We start from the raw sequence: 24,143 nt of genomic DNA on the forward strand, positions 1-24,143 counted from the left end.
AAGAGTCCTAGGGCAGACCCAGAAACTGTTAGTCAGGGGCCTAAAGGTGTTAAGGCTTCTGTTGTCAAAAATCCGGTTCCTCCAGATAAAGAGGCCAGGGCTTTGGATAGATGGGGAAAGAAAGTTTATACTTCTTCCACCCTAGCTATCAGGGCTTTGAATTGCCAGTTTCACATGTTGAAATACCAAAACTATCTCCTTTCACAATTGAAGTCTAAGGTAGATGCTCTGGCGGAAGGTATTGAGTGTAAAGAGTTACAAGATTTAGTACATGTTTCTGAACAGGTGGGTAAGCATTCTTTGCAATGTGGTTTTGATGCTGTACAGGCCTCGTCTAGGGTGGCTGCCACTGGGTCAGTTCTTCGCAGGCACGCCTGGCTGAGGGATCAGAATTTATCTGAACATGTTAAGACAAGGATTTTAGATGCTCCTTTACAATCTGATGTGTTGTTTGGTTCTCCTGTTGAGGCAGTCTTAAAGAAAATGGAAGACAAGGCTAAGTCTATGCAGACTGTTAAAGATTTTTGCAGGTTCAGCCTCCAAGTTTAGTAGAAATTGGCCTACCAAGGGGTGGACGATCCTTCTTATGATTCCCAGTCTAGGGGTAGGTCTAGACGTGGTAGGGCAGAGCTCAGGGCTCTTTCAGGCCTAGAACAGGAGTTCACCTGCACAGTCTTCGGTGAGGGCAGGGGTCAGTCCTTTCGTAAACAGACCCAATGACCTACCTTTTCAGCTGCCAGAGCCTTCTCGTCTGGCAGCACCTTTGGGAGGAAGGTTGGCACTTTTCAATGAAAATTGGAGTTTGATTACCCAAGACAGATGGGTATTGGATATCATACACCACGGTTACAGGTTTTATTTCCATACCTTGCCTCCTTTCAAAGGCATGCCAGACGTTCCTCCTCAACAAAGAATAGAGGCTCACAAACAAATTTCTCTGTTACTTCAAATAGGGGCCATACAGCCGGTCCCTATGCCAGAAGTGGGTTTAGGATTTTATTCTCGCCTGTTCCTAGTACCAAAGAAAGGGAACACGTGGAGACCAATTCTGGATTTATCTACCCTCAACACTTATCTGGACATTCCCAAGTTCAAAATGTTGACGTTACAACAGCTTTTACCTCTGCTGGGCAAAGATCATTGGATGGTAACTTTGGATCTCAAGGAGGCTTACCTTCATGTTCCTATCAGACTGAGTTGCAGGAAGTATCTGCGTTTTCGGGCTGGGACTTCTCCTTATCAGTTCTCTGCATTGCCCTTTGGCTTATCTACTGCGCCCAGAGTGTTCACGAAAGTTCTGGCTCCAGTGATAGCTTTCCTCAGGCTAAAAGGAATACAGATCTATCCTTATTTGGACGATTGCCTGATTCTGGCTCAAGGAAGGGACGAGCTACTTCATCATTTGGAATATGTGATAGCAGTGCTAAGATGCCTGGGGTATTCTGTGAACGAAATAAAGTCCAGTCTAGTACCCTCTCAGGACATGTGCTTTCTGGGTGTAAGACTGAATACAGCATCCCAGATGGCCTTTTGACCCCGGACAAACAAAAGAATCTTTCCCTTTACTTTCATCAATTGTCTCATCAGTCCAGGCTGACTGCAAGGACAGTCCTTCAAGCCTTGGGGTTCATGGCATCTTGTATTCTGGTGCTTCCCAATGCCAAACTGCATATGAGGAAGTTACAATGGTATCTCAAAAATGTATGGACACAGCACTGCCAGGATCTGGACACTGTCATTCAAATAATACCTTGCATTCAAAAGGAATTGTTGTGGTGGGCTCAGGAATGTCACCTAAACAAGGGACTCTCTGTGACCCGGCCAGAGGCGAGTCAGATTCTAACGACAGATGCCTCAGACAAAGCTTGGGGAGCTCATCTGAATGGAAAGTGGATACAAGACAAGTGGCCTGCCAGACTACAACATCTACATATCAACTTGAAGGAGATGTTAGCAGTCCAGTTTGCATTAATAGCTTTCAAGGATTTACTTCTTCCAGGGCAGGTGTTGATTCTAACAGACAACACAACTGTCATGTGGTACATCAACAAGCAAGGGGGAACACATTCTTATCCTCTATGCAGGCAAGCAATGATTTTGTGGGAGACTGCTCTCAGTTTACAGCTAAATCTTCAGGCAAGGTTTCTGCCGGGAGCACAGAACTCCTTAGCAGATGTGTTGAGTAGATGAATTATGGATCCCCACGAGTGGAAATTGGATCCTCATGTATTTCAGAAATTGACAGTGTCATGGGGAACTCCAGACATAGATCTGTTCGCTTCTCCACTAAACCACCAGCTGCCAAGGTTTTGCACGAAAAGATTTCATCCCACAGCTTGGAAAGTGGATGCTCTTTCTTTCAATTGGAGCAATCTTCATGTGTATGCCTTCCCACCTCTGCCTCTCCTCCCAAAGGTACTACTAAAGGCCAGACAGGACAAGCCAAGGATGATTTTGATAGCTCCAGATTGGCCTCGACAGCATTGGTACCCATTACTGAGAAGCCTGGTACAGGAGCCTCCTTGCCTTTGCCTTCGATTCCACACCTGTTGTCTCAGGAGGACAGTCATTTGCTCAATGTCAAGCTTCACTCTCTTCACCTAACAGCCTGGCATATTCTGTTTTGAACCATAGTGGGTCTCAACTTCCACAGCAAGTTTTGAATGTTATTTTGGAAGCTAGAAGGCCTAGTACAAGGAAAGTGTACGCAGATAAATGGAAGAGATTTTTATTTTGGAGTGCAGCAAAGGATTTTGATGTTTCTGAGCCTAATTTAAGTGTGGCTTTTCAATATCTTACTGAGTTACTGGACAAAGGTTTGTCCTTCTCTTCTATTAAGGTTCATGCTGCAGCAATTTCGGCTCACGATGATTGTGACCCACCATTGTTTTCTCATCCTTTGTTCAAGCAATTTCTTAGAGGGGCAAAGAATATAAGACCCCCACGTAGACCTCCTACTCCTGCTTGGGATCTCAATTTTGTGTTGGAGAAACTCACTCTACAACCTTTTGAGCCTGCAGCTACTACCGAGTTGAAATATTTATCATGGAAGACTGCTTTTTTGTTGGCCATTACCTCTGCAAGAAGGGTTTCTGAGTTGCAGGCCCTTATGGCAGTTGAGCCTTTCTTAATTTTCCATAAGGACAGGGTATCTTTACGTACTAATCCTTCCTTTATGCCCAAAGTGGTTTCTAGTGTGGCTTTAAACCAAACTATTCATTTGCCTACTTTTTATGCAAATCCCCAAAATAAAGGGGAAAAGATTTTGCACACTTTAGATGTACACAGGCAGTTGCGATATTATTTGGACAGAACTAAAGGGTTCAGGCAGTCTCAGCAGTTATTTGTTTCTTTTGCTTTGAGTTCTCAGGGCAAGCCTGTGTCAAAACAAACTATTTCTAAGTGGATTGGGTTTTGCATTGCTTTCTGTTATTCCCATCATGGCAAGGAGATTCCAGCTGGGATTAGGCCTCATTCCACTAGGGCTACTGCCACTTGACAGCTTTTGAGGGGGGTGGCAACTAAAGATATTTTGGAGGCAGCTACTTGGAGTTCAGTGCATACTTTCTCTAGGCATTATCACCTTCCACTTTATTCTAAATCTAGGGCTGGTTTTGCCACTGCTATTTTGCAGGGCATTTTGGCAGCTCCTGCTTCCTTATAGTTTGGCCATCCTCCCTTACCTCTGCTTTGGGATTCTACCCAAGTGTAAGGACTGCAGCAATGTGAGATGAAGAACATAGTACAGTTTTGTACCTACCATAAATGTAGATGTTCGAAGATCCACATTGCTGCAGTCCAATTTACCCTCCCTCCTTCCCCTCTGTAGTTAGAGGCGGTTGTGTGGGTTGGGTTGTCAATATGGTGTATATTGTATATATTGTACATATATTTTTAGTGCAAGGGTGGTTGGTTGGTTGTTTGCTGTCTTTTGGTTGTGACCTTTCTTTTTAGGGTCTTCTGACATCTGGGGCAAGAAAAGACTGAGGATATGACGTCGGTCATGCGCATTTGTACCCTGACGTCCTGATGTCAGTCAAATGCGCCTTGACCGACATCAGCCTTATACTTTGATATTCGGGCCGACCGAGGACAGCGGACTACCCAAGTGTAAGGACTGCAGCAATGTGGATCTTCGAACATCTACATTTATGGTAGGTACAAAACTGTACTTTATACTGTGGCATGTAATATTTCTGCACATTTACTGTTGTGCTGAGTTACTCACTAGGCTGTGCTCTCTCCCACAATTAACTTGCTGCTGAGATTCCAGGATTTAAAAATGAATGATTACATCTGTATACTCCTCTACTAGTTTACTGCTGTCAAGGTTCAATTCCAGGAAATTAACTGTAACAATTTGCCTAGCAGATTATAACATTTGGTAAGTAGGTAATTTTAAACTTGTTTAAAGCTGGCCTGCTTGCAGTGGGGTTGGGCATCTGTCTGAGCTACTGCTGTCCTAGTTTAAATGTGACCCTGGTGTCTGCTAGCTGGTGGAAGAATGGAGAGTCTGTGGTTTCATTGTCTTGTCTGTCTCCAAGGAGTTAAGTAAGGGGTTGCATTCTATTAATGATTTCCTGCCTAGGAACTTAGCAGGAGTGTCCTGTTTGCAGGAGGAATCACGGCTGTTGCAGGGACTGTTGTACTTATGGGAGCAGTCTGAGGTTAAACGTATGGTATTGTCACCCCTCCCCAATCCTTCTCTGGGTAATTGTAGGTGCATAAAGAATGAAAATGTTCATCATATTGATCAGTGCTGCAGTAGCTTTAGCCATATGGGTTATAAACTGCCAAGGATATAACCACCAGCCAGCATACAAAGCTTAAGTGCATCTTCCATGTGCCTATACTGTCAGGCAGCTCAAGCTGAGCTGACTAAAAGACAAGACTGGGCACAAAGCCCTTGAGAGCATTACTGCTACTGAAGAGTATGCCTCTTTGAGGCTTTTGAGGATTGATGGTTGGCTTGTGCTTTCCCTTGTTGAGCAGATAAGTTCCTTGGGGAAGAAATCTTCTCTTTTCTTAATTATGTGATCTATACTTTTCTCAAATTATTTTAAAGCTAGGAATGTTGTGTTTTTGTAGACTGTCTCAAGACTGTAACATGCTTTTAAACAGAGCACTCATTTTTTTTGTTTGTTTAAATTGGTGTAAAGCAGCTGAAAACATTTTTCCTAAGGAGAAATTGTGTTCTATTTTTACTTTTGTTGGGCAGGCATAGGGTTATAGTGGTTTTTGCTGTGTTTTTCTGTCAAAAAGTAACCTTCGTAGACTGCTAGTTTTTACCAGCAGTTGCTGTTTGCCTTCTTTGGGAAGAGACCCCATTTTTGACTTGACCGTCAAGCAGAGTACCAGTCCTTCAGCTGGTCCTTCTTCCAGCCACAGAAAGAAAAAAAATAACAAACAGCCTTTGCCACCACATCGGGTTAGCAGTTTGCCTCAGTTGCAGGTGGATGACTCTGCTATGGCCATTTGTTGTACCTCAGACCACTCATCTTTTATCTTGGATCCCTCTGGTGCAGCACTTATAGACACTATGGACCGGGGGGGTAACCATATCCTCTGTGGCTTTTGGGGTCTCCTTACTGAGCATGGGAGAGAGACACTTTTGTTGGTCTTGGGAGAGGCAAGAGGGAAGGTTTCTCTGTTGTCAGAATGCTTTCCCATCCCTGGAGAAACTTCTGCCACCATTAGTAACACAGTTGGGCACATTTTTCTTGTCATAAAGAAACAGAAAAAGCACATATCTACTGTTCCTCAATTTCCTTTGGATAGGAGTAGTTTGCTGAGTCTGGCTCAGGGATTAATTCAGGTTATTGATCTTTCTTGTAAAGTAGTTTCTGGTAAAAGAAAGAGGGGCTTCTCTTTTCCTGAAGAGATTCAAGATTCTGAGCAAGAATATGCAGGGACGGATAGTTTTTTTTTTCCCCTCAGATATCTGATTCAGCATCTGAGAAGAGTTCAGTTTTTGATCCTCCCTGTAAGGATTTCTTTCTCTGAGACTTGCTAGAATGTGCTAGTGTTTTCAGTGGGAGAACACTGAGTTTTCTCAGTCCCTTAAAAATACTATGAGTTGTTAGAGAAGGATTTTCCAGAACCTACACCCATTCCTCCTCTTCTGTCTGCTTTAGAGGATGCTTGCTTTAGTGTCTGAAATGTTCCCTGTAGCCAGCCATCTGTCCCTAAAAAGGCAAATAGGATGTATAAAGTTCCTCAGTATTTTAAATGTTTATACACTATTCCCAAACCTGATCCAGCAGCTATAGCTTTAGTGATCCCACTCCTTATAATCACTTGATTAGTTCCAGTCCTACTTTGTCTGATAAGGATGGGAAAATTATTTATAGATAAGGGAACCAAATGTATATTTCTGTGATTTTGCTTTTCAGAATTTTGATTTGCCAGGCTTGTATGTTAGGCTGTTGTGAAAGTTGTAAAAGTATGAGGAATAAAAAATCTGCTTTAAATAACTTAGTTTCTTCTGTGACACAGGTTAGTACTCATTGTGTGCAGTGTGCATATAACTCTTGATACTTCTTCCAGGCCTATGGCCACTGGTACTGTTTTGAGGAGGCTTGCATGGGTGCATTCTCAGAACCTGTCAGTTAATGTAAATTCTCCCTTTGGTAGAGGTTGTGTTTGGCCCCCCTGTGACAGAGGTGATCAAAAAGTGCAGGGAAAGGGGCAGGCTGATCCAGGAAATCTCTTAGATTTTTTGGCCCTCCTTTTCCAAGGGATATTTTTATTTCCTCATCCAATTTTGGCAAAACAATTAAACAGTATCAACAAAATACAGGTAAACAGACTTTTAAGGAAAAATGGCAAGTGGGTACCAAAAAAGAAGCCTCTAACCTCCTGTGAAACCAAGGGCAATATCCAACAAGTCTGAGTGATGGTTTGAGGTCTTGTGAGCCCTTCCCATACTGACCCCATTTTTCTGTTTGGCAAAAGATAGTTTCATACAAATGGGTTCTGAAAATCATTCATCAAGGTAACCAAAGGGAATGGCAGAAAATTCCTCCTTTCCAGGGGGGTGATTCATCATCCTCCAGATCAGACCCTCTTGTTTCCACCGGTTCTTCATCACATGCTGTCCAAAGGAGTGATAGAAACAATTCCTTCTTCCCAAACAGGGATAGGTGTTTATTCAAGGATGTTCTCAGTGCCATACAAGGAAAATTCTTGGAGACCAGTTGTGGAGCTTTCTTTCCTAAACCTGTTTGTGAGTGCCCAAATTCAAAATGATGTCACTTCACAACCTATTATCCGTTTTTCGTCATTCACATTTCCTGGCAACACTAGACTTAAAAGGTGCATCAGATGTTAGTTTTCATTCTGCCCTCAACCTGTGGGTTCGGTTCTGATCTTCGGAACCGACTTGACCACTATAATATCTCGTGGGAACCAAAAACTTCTTGAGCTCATCCCTTACCCACATTGCATCCTATCTCCATTACTTCAGATCGTGTTTGCCGCTTTGCAAATTAGACATGGTGCCATATCCTCTTGAGAAGATAAGTGTTTTCAGTCATTTTTTCCCTTAATTCTAAATTTCTTTACTTGTCCTCTTCAAAAATATCCCTGATCTGTTTCCTCTTCTAATACAAATTAGTCTTAGATACTATCGTTAATATCACTTCCCCCTTTCTTCTGCTCCTGGTGTAGCTCTTGAATATCATTGTAGATATTGCTTTTTCTTCTCCAACTATCTTTACATTATTAAAAAAAAAAAATTTAATTTCTTATCTCTCTTACCTTTCCTCTAGTAAGCTGTTGGTTGAGAGAGCATGGTGTGTGTGTGTGTGTGTGTGTGTGTGTGTGTGTGTGTGTGTGTGTGTGTGTGTGTGTGTGTGTGTGTGTGTGTGCTCCTAAGGGAAAGTGGCACGCACATTCTCTGTGAGTGTATTGTTTGGGTCCCCTCCATCTTCAGGAGGACTGTTCAATTTGATGATCTTCGTGTTTCACTGTTGCAGTCATTACATTTGGGTTATCTGCTTGCAGGTAGCCCTCAGTTGGCCTGATTAACAAAGTCTTGGGTCCAGCGTCCGTTGCTGTCCCTTCTTCCATGATGTCAGGTCATCAGGGGTATAAAACATGCAGCCGATGCCATTACATCAACCTTTCTTGCCGTGGAGTGCCCGAAGCAGAAGCAGTTCGCAAGTGCCAGTCGGCAGACTCCTGAAATTTTCGTTTTCGAGTTTCAGAACCGAAGTCTTCAACTAAAGCTAAGTACCCTGTTGGGGAAACTTTTTCTTGTTCCTTTCTGATGTCAGTAAAAGTTAATAATTTCATTACTTGTGGAAAGCAAATACCTCATAAAGATTTTCATTCGTACTGTATTGCTTGCCTAGGCCCTGACCACAACGTACCTTGCTGTCGGTTTTGTGCTTTATTTAATCAGCACACTATCCGCCGTCTGTATATTTTCGCCTCTAAATATTTCGGTTCTTGGTTTAATTATCCAGAAATGTCGGTTAGCCATCCGACTACCGGGATTTTGAAAAAACGCAAAGATAAAGACAGATACAGGCCGCCGGGGTCCAAAACTGCCGACGACGCTTCTCCTAAGCCAGTCGCCAGTTCGCCGGTACTCAGTGAGGCGCATTCATAGCCCCTGATACCTTCTGATTCGCAGGCCTCTACTGAGACCCATTCGGAGTCCGGATTGCCGCAAGATGCTTCATCTATGGAACCCGCGGATGTCTCTACCTTGGATGGGTCCGGAGCCGCTGTGCAGGCACCGACATCTGAGGGGTGTATTCAGGCCTACAGACTTGCATATTAAACTGACGCCTCCTTCTTTACTTAGGCCTAAATCTCAATCCATGCCTTAAAAAAACTGATGCCCAGGCCACATGCTCAGGCGTCTATGCCTAAAAAACAAATGATAAGAATGGCTGAAGATCTAGTAACGCTAATCAGGGGTAGCCAACCCCCCCCCCCCCCAAGAGGCCTAGGACTGAAGTTGATTATGAATCTTCTGATCAGGATTCTGTTTTTTCTGATTCTTTGGATTTGTCCTTATCTACTTATGAAGATACTGATGCAGAGGACTCCATTCCCTCTGCTTCCCTTCCTGAGGATTTTTCTTTTGGGGAAACCTTACATACTCTAAGTTAGCATTTCCGCTGGGAAAGCCAGGATTTTTTCTGATTCAAAAAAGAGGCTTAGGGATTTTCTTCTCTTACCCTCAGCATAGGCCTTTAGCTATTCCTCCTGTACTAGACATTGTTGATGATGCTTTTTTGGAATCTAGTTTGGTCCCTGATTCCCTGCCTCCTGCTCCCAGAAAACCTGACAGATACTACAGGGTCCCTGAGTCCCACATGTTCCTTTTTAAAATTCCTATTGCAGATCCAGAGACTATTTCACAGGGGCCCAAGGGCATTAAGGCTTCTCCTGCTAAAATTCTTACCCCTTCTGATAGACTCCAGGGCGCTGGATAGATGGGGTAAGAAGGTTTACACTTCTGCAAACTTGGCCATTAGGGCTTTAAAATGCCAGTTTCATATGTTAAAGTATCAGCAACATGTTATTGGACTGCTTAAGCAGAAAATGATGTTGATTCCTGACTGTGTGGAAAATAAAGAATTACAGGATTTAATGCACTCTGCAGAGCAACTTGGAAAACATACTTTGCAATGCGGTTTTGATTCATTAGAGGCCTCTTGCAGGGATGCTGTTACTGAGTCTGTGCTCAGAAGGCATGTTTGACTTAAAGAGTAATCTTTGCCTGATCATGTTAAAGCTAAATTGTTGGATGCTCTTTAAATCAGGACCGCCTGTTTGGCAACAAGGCTGAGGAAGTTCTTGAAAAGATGGAAGATAAAGCTAAATCTGTGCAAACTGATAAAGATTTTTTACAAGTCCAGTCTCCTAGATTTAGTAGGCACTGGCCCTCTAAGAATTGGTCCATCCAGCCCCTTCCAGATCTTCTCAAGCCAAACCCAGACGCAGCAAAAACGCTGGGTTTCTGTCCCAGGGGACTTACAGAACTAAACAGTGGGGGGCCTCCACTTCCAAATCTGGGAATAATAAGACCCACCCCCCCATCGTAAACTGTCTCAATGACTTCCTTTTAAAAATACCAAGCACTTATCAACTGACTACCCCTTTGGGGGGAAAGATTGCTCTTCATGCAAAGAATTGGGAACTCATTACCCAAGACAAATGCGTTTTAAATATAGTGTCCCAGGGATACAGATTTCACTTCCACTTGTTGCCAACACTAAGCGGGTGGCTGGACCTACCCCCCAAATCCGTGGGCAGAGGCCCAAAAACAAGTACTTTCTCTCTTAAGCATGGGGGCTATTCAACATGTACCAGAAGAGGAAAAAGGGACAAGGTTTCTACTCAAGACTTTTCCTGGTATCCAATAAAGACAATTCATGGCGTCCTATCCTGGACCCGTCTACTCTAAGCACCTTTTTTGAGATTCCAAAAATCAAGATGTTGACTCATCACCAATTACTTCCTATGCTAGGCAAAGATGAAAAGGTGACCTTGAAACCATTCTTAGCAGCATGCCCTTATATTCATTAATTTATGTCTAAGCATATATTAATTCATATACAATAACATAGTTTTTATCTCATTTTAATAGGTTATAATATTTATTGTGCACATCTGTTTAACACCCATTAAATGTTTATACACTATTTACCATGTATTTTAATATATATATATATATATATATATATATATATATATATATATATATATATATATATGTGTGTGTGTGTATATATATATATATATATATATATGTATATATATATGTATATATATATATATATATATATATATATATATATATATATATGTATATATATATATATATATATATATATATATATATAAATATATATATATATATATATATATATATATATATATATATATATATAGGCAGCATATTTTAGCATAGTCTTTTAGATGTGTTTTTGAAGGAAAACTTTATGTAATTACTTAATTGTTCATTATGATATCATCATTAAGTCTTTTTGATGATTGGATGAGGCTGATTTGATGGGGCATTTAAAATGGAACTAATATCTATGGCAGTGTTGAAGTCTGATGAAACGTATATTGTACGTGAAAGTGCTTACTGTAACTGCAGTCTGTTTTTATTTTTACTATTAAAACTTTGGTACATAGTTCGCTGTGGTGAGCCTTGTTTGTTTTATATTGATTCTAAGTTTTGGTCTTATAAGGCTCTTCATCCAGGACCGTTTTGTTTTGCAAAGATGCCTGGTTGGCAACACTAGATTTAAAAGAAGCATACCTGCACATCCCAATCAGGGAATCTTGCAGAAGATACCTACGCTTCAAAGCAGGCTACACGCACTATCAGTTCTCTGCACTACCCTTTGGCTTATCTACTGCACCCAGGGTATTCACAAAGTGCTTAGCTCCAGTTATTGCATTTTGCAGGCAAAGAAATATTCAAATATACCCATACCTGGACGATTGTCTAATTCAGGCAGAAAGCCAGGACATACTTTTGAATCATCTGGCTTTTGCACAAAGGGTATTAACTTGTCTGGGGTACACCATCAACGAAAATAAATCACACCTGGTACCCCGTCAACAACTTCCCAGATGGCTTACCTCACGCCAGAGAAACAAATTCATTTGACAACGTACTTCAAACAAGTGGCTACAAAAAACCTGCTATCTGCAAGACAAATACTGCAAGCCTTGGGGTTCATGGCCTCCTGCATTCTTCTAATTCCATATGTAAGACTGCATATGAGGAAACTACAGTGGTATCTAAAACGCCTATGGTGTCAACATTCTCAAGACCTGGAAACAATGATTCCCATCATACCTTGCCTACGCCTAGAGTTCCTTTGGTGGGCAGAGGCCTGCTACCAAAACAAGTGACTACCTTTCACACCACCCCCTGCCGCCCAAACCCTAACAACAGACGCATCAGACTATGCACGGGAGGCTCACTTTGCAGAGAAGTGCATTCAGGGCAAAAGGAACCCAAGTGAAATGCACCTGCATATCAATCAAAAAGAAATGTTAGCTGTACAGAATGCTCTGACAGCCTTCTCAAGGACCATATTCTTCCAGGACAACTAATGGTAAAGACGGACACCACCACTGTTATGTGGTACATAAACAAGCGGGGGGGGGGGTACACATTCTTACCCCCTCTGCTGACTAGCCATGGCATTGTGGAACACAGCCTTGAACTACCAAATGCACCTACAAGCTCAATTCCTGCCAGGAAAATTAAATACACTGGCAGACGGACTAAGCAGAAACCTCATGGACCTACACGAGTGGAAACTGGAACCAAGGATTTTCAACATGTTGATAAGCAAATGAGGGAGCCCAGATATAGACCTGTTTGCCTCTCCCCAGAACTACCAGTTGGACAAATTTTGCAAAAGGACTCCCCACAAACAAGCCTGGAAAGTGGATGCTCTGTCCTTCATCTGGAAAAACCTATCCGTCTGTGCCTTCCCCCCTCTGCCTCTGCTCTCCAAAGTACTACTAAAATTCAAATAGGACAAACCAAGGATGATTTTGATTGCTCCAGACTGACCACGCCACCACTGGTACCCCTTCCTGCGCAGTATGTCACTGTTATCTCCATGGCACCTGCCTCAGACTCCTTCCCATCTGTCTCAGCAGGAGAACCAGATTCTGCACCCTCAGCTTCCAACACAGAACCTTGCAGCCTGACTAATTACTTAATCTCTCCTTTACCATCCCTCAGCAAACCTGTGATGGATATCATTTTAGAGGCAAGGAGGCCTAGTACTAGAAAATATTATGCTGCAAAATGGAAAAAATTCTGTGCCTGGAACCAATCTCAAGGGATGAGCCCAATTTACCTCAGATTTTACGATACTTAACTGAGATGCTTCACAAGGGCCTGTCTTTTTCCTCCATTAAAATCCACGCCTCAGCCATTTCAGCTCATTATAACACAGAACCTCCCCTCTTCTCTCATCCACTGCTCAAGCATTCCCTTAGAGGGGCCAAAAATTTGAGACCACCCAGGAGAGCTCCAACCCCAGCCTGGGACCTTAACTTTGTCTTGGAGAAACTTACTCTACCTCCTTTCGAGCCAGCTGCTACTGCAGACTTAAAATTTCTTTCTTGGAAAACAGCTTTCCTTTTAGCAATCACTTCAGCTACAAGGGTATCTGAATTACAGGCCCTTATGGCAGTAGAGCCTTTCATCATCTTTCATGTGGACAGGGTGTCTCTCAGAACCAATCCGTCCTTCATGCCCAAGGTGGTATCCAGTGTGGCTCTTAATCAGTCCATTCATTTGCCAACGTTCTTTCCCAATCCATGGAATAAAGGGGAATGGATATTGCATTCCTTAGATGTGCACAGACAACTTAGATTCTATTTGGACAGGACTAAACCTCAAAGGAAATCTGAACTGCTGCTGGTGGCATTTGCTGCAGGGTCAGAGGGGAAGGCAATTTCAAAGCAAACCATTTCTAAATGGATAAGCCATTCCATTCATTTCTGCTATAAGCACCATGGAAATCCTATCCCCCAGGGGATCAGACCTCACTCCACCAGGGCTGCATCTACCTCTACAGCCTTTCTTAGAGGCATCCCTTCCAGGGACATCTTAGAAGCCGCTACCTGGAGTTCTGTACATACTTTCACCAAGCATTATCATTTGCCAATTTTCTCTAAATCTAGAGCTGGCTTTGCCACTGCAGTCTTGCACGGTCCTATAGCTGGCCCTAATTCTATTTAAATTCCTCCTCCCAGCCATAGCTTTGGGAATCTTCCCAAATGTAATGACTACAACAGTGAAACACGAAGAACATAGTACAGTTGTATACACTTACCATAAATGTAGATGTTCAAGTGTATTCTCTGTTGCAGTCCTGGTTACCCTCCCGCCAGCCCCCTAACTTCTTTTGGCTATACCTCTATTTTGCTTTACTGTACTTAAAAGCCTTTTTGGTGTACTTGCTTTTTTGTTGGAGGTATATCTTTGTGCTTTTATATTTAATTGCTTCCCATTAGGGGGGCACCTGACATCTGGGGCAAGAAAAACTGATGTAATGGCGTCGGCTGCATGTTTTATAACCCTGATGATCTGACGTCATGGAAGAAGGGACAGCAATCGATGCAGGAACCAAGACTTTGTTAATCAGGCCGACTGAGGGCTACCTGCAAGCAGATAACCCAAATGTAATGACTGCAGCAGTGAACACTCGAACATCTACATTTATGGTAAGTGTACACAACTATACTTTACTCCTTTAGTCATCAGGTGCTTGTGGAGTGCGCAAAAATAAATTGATTATGAAAGGACTACTTCCCTCTTCTTTTGAAGAGGTCATATCTGGAACAACCTCCTCATCTAAAGGAAAATCCTTATGCAAATCGGGCATTTCTAGTCCTGCTTTTTCTTCCTCTAAAGTTTCAGAAAGAGAAGAGAAGCTGTTCAGCTCCAACTTCCCCATCGGGTCCAAGCACAAAGAAAGCAAAGGCATCCGTTCCTTCTGCTCCCACAGAACAAAAAGCAAAATTGCCCAAACATTCGGATCTGACACATTCGTTCAAACCTTGGACTACTGCACCCAAGACTTAGGATCTGGCCTTATCTTCGACTTCGAAGGATCATGATAGAGTCCTTTGGTACTGGCTCAGGAATTTCTTCCAATTCCAAGAGCTAAATATTCTCCTTCTGTAGTCCCCTTTCCAGACAGGCTCACTTCTCCTTTTTTGGAAAGACCGAAGTCTCCTGTCATGTCCACCCGTTCTTCCAGAAGTCTTACTGAAGACAATGTGGAGAGATTGGTGAGAAAGATCCTCTGGGCACAAGGTGTGAAAGGGACCACCTCATTCCCTGCCCCTTCAGGTCAGGGACTTCAGTCTGCAGCTCCCCTTCTTTTTCCTCCTCTAACTTCGTCGGAAGCTTTAGAGAAATCAGTTCTGAGCTGTCCAGTACCGACTGCATCATGTCCCAAGTTACCCTAATCTTCAGTCCCGGCGGTTGCTCCGAGTTCTCTGGCTCACTCAGAACCAGAGACTTCTTGGAGCCATATCTGTCCTGTCTGTTCCAAGGGGCTCGAGTCAGCTAATTTTGTTTCAGAGTCTTCTCTGCGCCTCTGAGCTTCGGCATGGATCAGCTCAGCTCCAGCTTCTGCCTCAGGGGGATCTCCCTGGGGTGGAGAGGGACTATGGTACTAAGTTCGATTCTCTTGGATCCAGGATCCCTTTCTTCTGTGGGTTGATCAGCTTTCGAGGCTATGGAGAGGGCCTTGTCTCCTTCAGTTAGTCAGTTCCCTCCCTCTCTGATCAACCTACCTCATCACATCTTCAACCAGAATCTAAGCCACTTCCTCCTCTGGGACAGCAAGTACCAATGTCTCAGGCTTCCCAGCAGGCTTGGCCCTTCTTCTGATACCTCCCCAGACCACCCCACTCAGGAGGTCTGTAGGAAGAAAAAGTGCACTTGGATTCCCCTGAGGAATCTGTCACTGAGGATACGGATTTCAAGGAAAGTGAAAATCCCCAAAGTCACCTCCTCATAATGTCTTCTTTGGAGACAGCCTGGAAATTCTTCATCAGAGAGGTAGTTGGAAGCCCATTAATCCTTCATGTGAGGAGTCCATCTACCTGGAGACATTTGGTACCTGTCCATCTACTTTGTGGGTAACTACCCACCGATGAACTCACTGAGTTGATCTCTCAGTGGGCATAGAAGGCCCCTGACAGTATTGAGCCAATTCCCCATAGACCGGATAAAATTATCAATGCCTCTGAAGATAAGCCATTCTGGATGAAAGGTTTGCCTTTGGATACCGTGGCTGCCACAAAAAAGAAACTACCGGAAGAAAGTTCCTCTATCCATCCTACCAACAAGGAGTCTCGGACTATTAGATACATTCTCAGGATTAGTTTCTTAAGAGGTTCGAGAGTCTTATCTCTCAGTTGGCCACCCTTACCTCCATTTCTAACTCTTTCATGAGGCACATTTCACAAACAGCCAAAGAAATGACCAAAGCAGGTTTTGGCATTGCCATAAGGAGACACGCTTGGATGCGCTTCTGTGATTTTGCGAGCCCTCCAAGTCTTTGTTCATCAGTGCTCCCTTTGACAGCACATCCTTGTTTGGCCATAAAGTTAGAGACACATTGACCAGGTGTGATAAGGATGGGAAAACCCTTTCTGCTGTGGGCATGCAGTTTTCCACTCTGCAAAGATGCTTTTCTAGGAATCAATGCAGAAGTGGAAAAATTTAGTTCAAGAAGTCGCAAAGGTATTTTCAGGACACACATATGGTGGTAGTTCCCCCAGAGGCAGAGAAGGGAACTCTAAATGAAGATGCCGCCCCCATGGTGGAGGTGGCCCACAAAACCAAGAGTACAGAGATTCCTCCTTTGGTAAACCTTTGTAGCACTCCTGAAAGGAGCCCCAATTGTTTTCCTGTGGAGGCAGTCAGGGGTTATTGTACCCTGCATCAGAGAGCCTGGCAGCAGATAACACAAGATGCATGGGTGCAGAGGATAATATCCATAGGCTATTTTATATCATTTTCCCTTTCTCTAGCCACTTGCAAAAAAATCCCAGACTTCCACCTAGTCAAAGGAAACAAGCAGCACTACAAATACAAAAGCTGCTAGAAAGAATCACCCAAGAGATCCCACCAATGCAGACAGAATCTGGAATTTACTCATGGTCCTTTTTAGTACCAAAAAAGGTCAGGAGACTGGAGACCAGTTTTAGAGCTCAGCAATCTAAACAAGTCAGTTCAGCCAACCAAATTCTGGATGGTCACGGTTCAGTCCATTCTTCCCTTTTTGTGACAGGATGACTGTATGTGCTCGATAGACTTTCAGAATGCGTACTATTGCTTAAAGATGAACAGGCGATCCAGAAGGTTTTTATACTTCCAGCTGAGAGCCGTTCATTATCAATTTAGAGTAGTGCCCTTTGGCCTCACCACATCCCATAGAGTGTTCACCAAGTGCATGGCAGTAGTAGCAGTTCACTTAAGACTGCAAGGATTCTGGGTGTTTCCATATTTGGACGACATGCTGTTACCTGAGAATAACCATAAATTTTGAAAAATCTCATCTAGAACCAACAAAAACTTTAGATTTCATAGGGACTTCTTTAAACATAAAGACCCCAGTAGCCTGTCTTCCCCCATCAAGATTGGAGGCAGTTCATTTTCAAGTCATTAAGATAAACAGCAGCACCAAGGTGCCAGCGCAGTTAGTTCTTTAGGCACTGGGATCCATGGCAGCATTTGTAACACTTGTTCCCTTGGCCAGCTTTCACATGAGAATTTTATAGTTTCTGCTTGCAGCACAGTTGTCCATCCTTTACCAGCCAATGTCAACACACTGTAATCACCAGTGTCTGAAAAAGAAATCGTACATGGTGGATTCAGTTGCATCAAATTTTACAGGGCCATAGTGACCAGTTGTGGGGCATTATCTGGGGAGGACGGTCCAAGGCACTTAGTCCCGAGTAGAGGGAAGTTTGCATATCATTATCCTAGAGATGAGAGCAGTGCTTTGTTACAGGCCTTTCAAGATGTTTTCTCATACAGTGTTTTATAGTATAGCAATAACCCATGCCTGGGTGTGGGTAATGCTGGATTTGCCCATGGTTGGTGTGGTTTGGTCACGAGGGCGAAGCCCGAGTGGCCAAACAAAGACAACCGTGGATAAATCCAGCATTACCCACACCCAGAAGTGGGTTATTGCTATTATACAATGACATTATTTAAGAAAAAACATTATTATTTTTCTTAAATAATGGCATTGTATAATGCCTCCTTGCTGCCCTTTCGCAGCTGTCTGGTATTCTGCGGCACTTCTGATGTACTGCACATGCGTAAGCTTACGCAGTACATTAGAGCTGTGGGCAAAAGCAACGGAGAAAGCAAGATCTACGTTGCTTTTTACAAACTGTCTTGCTTTGTTAAAAGAGTTTAACATAGCGAGACAGCTTTAAAAAAAGTACCGGAGAATCTCCGTTGCTTTTTTAAAGCTGTCTCGCTATGTTAAACCCATTTAACATAGCTAGACAGATTTGAAAATAGCAACGGAGAAAGCAAGATGTCCTTTGCTTTTTACAAAGTGTCTCGCTATGTTAAAGGAGTTTAACATAGCGAGACAGCTTTTAAAAAGCAACGGAGAATCTCCGTTGCTTTTTTACAGCTGTCTCGTTATGTTAAACCCATTTAACATATCGAGACACCTTTAAAAAAAGCAACGGAGACAGGAAGATCTGAGTTACTTTTTTTAAAGCTGTCTCGCTATGTTAAACTCTTTTAACATAGCGAGACAGTGTCTAAACAGCAATGGAGATCTTGCATTCTCCGATGCTGTAAAAAAAAGCGTTATACTAATGGAAAAAGTCCGGACGACCGGACCTTTTTCCATTACTATAACTCTGATTTACATCATGCACGCTGACCAATGTGCACGTTTTGGAATATTAATTGGGGGTCGTTGTATAATTTAATTTGTTTAATGGTATCTGTAATGCTTTGTTTATTTTCTGTTAACCAGGTGAGTAGACTGGTTCAAGACTCTCTTTAGCCACACACTAGGCCAAATGGCAGTCACAAGAGAAAAATTATTCCAAGGTAATGCATCAGCATAAGCTTTGTAAACATCATTCGTAGGTAACATAATTTGTAGAACAATATAAAGATATATATGTACAGTTGATAAGAGTATAGATGGGAGAACCTTGATGGATTAGGAAATTATGCACAATATGCTCAAAGTTGTAAATTCAAACTTGTTTTTTCTTTTCTAGTATTACAATGATTATGGTGATATCATCAAAGAGACTTTGAGTAAAACAAGACAGATTGACAAGATCCAGTGTGCAAAGACCCTTATTCTCAGTTTACAGCAGGTGAGGAACAGTTGTGTTGCCTTTCTTTGTATAACATTGAATGAGGTACGACTTTTCTATAAAAAAAAATCAACATATGTGTTTTTCTGTGAGGCTGATTTTTAAGTGAAAAAATATGTTGCTCAGTTGGTAATCTGTTCATTTTATTTTCTCTTAAGTGAGTTGTACTAATCCCATGATCTGTATTCAGGAAGAAAATTGAGGTGGTATATATACAGGCTGGGAAACACAGCCAATACACTGGGGCAGTCCCTCTTCTTTCTTGAAAGGGGGTCATTTCCTGATGTTGGAAAGCTGGTGCAAGAACAGTGGTTGAAGGGTTCTGTTGACTTACTCTGATGGAAGGCAGAGTCATGTCACTCATGTCATTGTGGCTTGGGGAACCTGGGAGTTTCAAGACCCAGTATGTTAGCTGTTGACAAGCAGAGGCCATCAGGATGTTTCATTTGTAAAATAAAAAATGCCATTAGAAATTATGAAAATGAGGTCAGAGATGTTAGTATCCAAGCTGAGTGATTATAGGAATTGTTTTTGCTGAATGTGGGTTGGAGAAATGCATCATGGTTTGCTGGAGTTTGAGAAGTTGCAGGGAGGGATAGATAAAATCTGCTGAGGGACTTGTTAATTTGTAGCATTTTACTGGCTTACCTTTCCGATGGGAAGTTAGGAGATTCTTTGCTATTGTTACAGTTCATGGTGGAGATCGGTTATGTTCCTACCATAAGTGTGGGGGAACCGCTAGCAGATTGTCTTTGAACGACATCTGAATGGATGTCAGGTAGAGAGCAACAAGAAATTAACACCGACCATAGATAACTGCTTACTTCTAGTAAATGCTTGTCATTTACAGGTAAAATGGCTACAGCTAGATGGGAGAAGCAAAAAAAGAAACATACTGTGCAGAATAAGCAGTGGTCATTCTGCATTGATAGATGTGGGTGGGTTTATATTATAAATTACTATATTCTGCATTTAGAAAGAAATGCTGATGCTCTGAATGAGATACCAGATAAGCACATTTTGTTGAGTGGTAGTTAGAGATTGTTCTCTTCTAAACAGATGAATTATATGCATTTTTGCCTTCCACTTGAATATTATTTTGAACTTGCTTTTCATTCTTCTCACCTACTAGACATATTCTAGTTTTTTTTCCTTTTCTTTCATTTATTTGTTTACTTACCTTTCTTGCTATCTAGGCATTTCCACTCCTGCCATAAGTGTGGTATAGCCATTTAAGTAAATTGAAGTTGTACTTTATCTGATTGCTAGACATTTTTTGAATGAATATGGTGTTAGGAGACACTGTTCAGTTAGCAGTTTGAATTCTTGGTAAAGTCATCATAAATCCATGCATTACCAAAAAAACTTGTTGCTCTTTAGTACACCTTATGAGAGTCCACTGATAGTTTCTTTGGGGGGGGGGTTAAGTGTTGTCTATATTAAAACTAATATCCAGGTTCCAACTGCTGTCATATTGGCTGTTATTCTTTCCAAAGGTATAATTTATTTATCCTTTGTTTACTGGGTTAGTCCCACTAGGCTAGTAGCCTCTTTTCAAGGGAGACCCAATGTGTTATACTACTAGGGGAAAATTGGCCAGGGCATCATGAAAATTCCCCTACTGGTACGATTGGTACTTACTTTTGATTTTGGAATGAGAATGTGTGTGCACATCCTGTTCCTAGCCCAGAGGTGGCTGCGAGGACAGTGAAGAAGGGAGCCGAGGCAAATGTCAGCTTGAAGGGTGTGTGTAGTGTGAAGATGGAGCATTCAAAAGAGGTATTTCAAAAGAAGTTATTTTAACAAATCCAAGAGACCGTTGTGGAAGATTGTGTAATTGCAACCCTCCAGTCAGGAGGGTTTGCAGGATGATATATTACATGACTTAATCAAAGTGAAACAGAGCAAGAGGGTTTCATAGGGAGATATTATGTAGAAAATAAATGAAGGATTTGAAGAAGATATGCTGGAAGGAAGCAGTAAGAAAAAGAAGTCATGGGTAGAGACATTGGCGGCTTCTCAAGAAGGAGCGGGGAAACAAAGAATGAAGAGGACATGAAAAGATGATGTGTAGTAAGAACACAGAGTAAAATGGACAAGGAATTAAACAGAGGTGTAGGACAATATAATTTTACCTTTGGGGACAAAAGCACAAGGGGTAAGAGCATTTATTTTAATTAACAAGAAACATCCTATGACCCTTTTTTTGAGACTGTACAAGCTATGGAGAAATTTGTGTGAATATGAAAAAAAACAGACTGATAATCTTTAGAATGAACATAAAAGCATCTTTCTGACAAACTAAAAAGAAAATTCGTATACAGTTTTGAATGGAAGTGGAAAGAGAGACTTTAAAAGAATATTTAAAAATATATGTAAAGAAGTAGTAGATGTGTCAAAAACCTGTGACCACAGGGTTTTATGGACTGAGTCATGGAATTGTAATATTATTTTGAAAATGCAAATGAATAAAATTGCATGCATTCCAAGTGTTTCAAATGTGGGTGGCAACAAGGGTGTTGTGAAATATTGGGGACAACCAAAACCATGTAATTTTTGTGGAAAAGGGGGGACATTTAATTAATAGTTATGATAGGAAATGCTATATATGTGGTAAAATAGGACACGAAGCAATAAAATGTGCATTTGAATGTAATATAAGAAAGGGGATTTTTATGGATGACTTGTAAAGAAAGAGATGACTTAAGTAATACGGATCAGAGTGAAAAGAAAGAATGAAAATATTGAAGATGAGCTAGAAATAGACGATAATGAAAAAGATGAAGAAGACTTGGATAGAATCAGAAGTTAGTGATAAAGAAGATATAAGCTGGAAAATGTTAAGAGGAGGAAGAAAGAATTCTATTAATAGAAGAGTTAAAGACAGAAAAAGAAAATTTAAAGTTATTTATATAAAGGAAAAGAAAAAATGAAATGGATGAAACCTTTCTCATAAGATACTAGTATAGGATGATATCTCCCAAACAGAGAATTAGAGAAGGGAATAATTTAAGAATTCTTTCTGTGAATGTTAATACTATGAAAAACATTACTAGAAGGATAGCTATGTTAGAATGGTGTAATAAATGTGATGTTGACATCATTTTAGAACAGGGGTGTCCATTCTTTTCACTTGCCGGGGCAGCATTGAGTGAACAGAAATTGTCTTGTGTCCGCATTTAAAATATATCCTATAGTTACCTGTTTCGCTGTCACGGGCTACCAAAGTTGACCCCCTAGCTATACTGTAGGTGCATTTGAACAATCAATAAATGTAATAAATACCTAATGTTTGCCCTAAAATTCAAATTCTCTTTCTAATCTAATTCTTAATCTAACAGTTAACTCTAACATCTTAATTTTTTTTTTATACAAATAAACTAACCGGTACGGAACCCTTCCATTTGTATGAGATCATACCTCTTGATTTTGCTGGTTTCTTAAAGATGTCCATGACATGTCTACTGTCATGGCCTTAATGTCCATATGTCGTCCAAGGTGCTGATGTATTCTTCTGTTTCTAATTCCATTGTAGTAGGTATGTCATCATTACTGGGGTATTGAACCTCTGCTTTTAGTCACTGTGTAGCATCGATAAAGTGCCGAATACTCTGTGGATGAAGCTGTTGCCACATTTGTTGCTGTTGCACTCCTATTTGGTGAGGCTGGTTTGAAGATCAAAGAAAGTTCATCAGTGGTGATGCACAGCTTGCAGGAATGTTGAGACCTACAATTGTGTCCTTCAGTACTCCAAACAAGCAATTTCACTTTGTGGATAATTCCCACAGTTTTCTATTTGCCATCTTTAAATGGTATTATCAAACTGAGCACTCTTTTTGAAATGCACATTACATAATTTCTTTGGAATCTATCCCTGAAATTATGCAAGATATGATTACATCTGGCACTGTCAAGTAATCCACAGCAAAAGTCTCTGCTTTTCGTCACTCTGCAACATTGATAAAGTGCCGAATACTCTGCGGATGAAGCTGTTGCCACATTTGTTGCTGTTGCACTGCTGTTTGGTGAGGCTGGTCTGAAGATGAAAGAAGGTTTATCATTGGTGATGCACAGCTTACAGTAATGACGAGACCTACAATTTTTTGTCCATCTTTACGTCTTAAAAAAAATGAACAATTTGTATTTTTGCATTTGTTCCGCTGACAGATGGTAGAACACGTTCAACTTTGGTTCACCCACTTACTACAGAGCCACAAAGAACAAATATGTGACAACACACTCCAATTTCACAGGGTAATCTCACACCTGCTTTTTTGCAGGTGCCTCTCCAATATGCATGAGTGCACATTTCAGCTGACTACTTGTACAGATCCTCCCAGTTAGGCATAGCATCTTCAGATAACACCTTTTTTGTACTTCTTCCTTAGATCACCATACGTCTCCAACTTGTGTTGTTTCCCAATGTTTGCTGAAAATTTGAAAAGGGTCTTCCAGTGTTCACTTTTCACAAATTTCAACAAATAACTGACTTTATTAGTAGTGGCAATGTTTATTCGTGAAACCTGTTCACAAGAGTGCAGCCAGGTACAGACCTTCGCAGACTTCAAACATATTGGTCCTAGTCCTTGTCGCACTTTCATAAAGTGTCCATATCAGGAGGTTCAGGCTGTCAAATCAAGATTGTTCTTTTGTGCAATAAACAAACATTATGAGCATAACTTTTTTAATGTGAACACTGAGCCTGTCTTTGTGATACCAGTGCGTATATATCTGTTTTGATAGAGGAAGTGGCTATGCGAAGAGTATTTTCAAGATGCTAATCTGAAATTTTAGTTCTGATTTTATTTTTTGTATACTTCATGCAAGAAAAAATATTGCTCGCAAATGTACGTACTCCCCAACAGAGATGTCATGAACAGGGTAAGTTTGTGAAGTGACTGATATTTTTCTTTAGGCGGGTACAACATATAAAAGACCAGTAAAGAAACTTGCAAAAAATTTTCTTTAAGTTGTATATCTGACTGCAATTCTATGCATTCCAGTTGCAGGTTTGCAGGCAGCATGTTGATATCAACTGAGAATGGAGTAGCAAATATACTGAAATGCTGTTGGTGTTTTCTGAAATCTTGAAATCTGCTCTCAAAATCCTACAATAAATTATTAATTAATGCCGCACATTTTTCAGTATTTACGTGGCTTTGTTCAGACAGTGTTTCAAAGTGAATGATGTTGTTATTCTTAACCTGACAGTGCCATAATTTCAGTTTCACTTCAAATGCTGTCACTGTTTGAAACAT

General features: G+C 41.4%; 1 protein-coding gene across 1 annotated transcript in view; it reads left to right on the top strand.

The window, feature by feature from the left end:
* The window catches only part of STAG1 (stromal antigen 1), a 2,620,144-nt gene that overhangs the window by 2,004,237 nt on the left and 591,764 nt on the right, over window positions 1-24,143 (top strand). The window contains exon 23 of the mRNA XM_044070350.1: window positions 18,784-18,885. Within this exon, the coding sequence (XP_043926285.1) occupies window positions 18,784-18,885 (102 nt within the window). The remainder of the gene's footprint in view (window positions 1-18,783; window positions 18,886-24,143) is intronic.

Source organism: Protopterus annectens, chromosome 4.part1, assembly GCF_019279795.1.
Source record: "Protopterus annectens isolate FY-2018-M chromosome 4.part1, PAN1.0, whole genome shotgun sequence".
In the NCBI taxonomy this organism is placed as follows: domain Eukaryota; kingdom Metazoa; phylum Chordata; order Ceratodontiformes; family Protopteridae; genus Protopterus; species Protopterus annectens.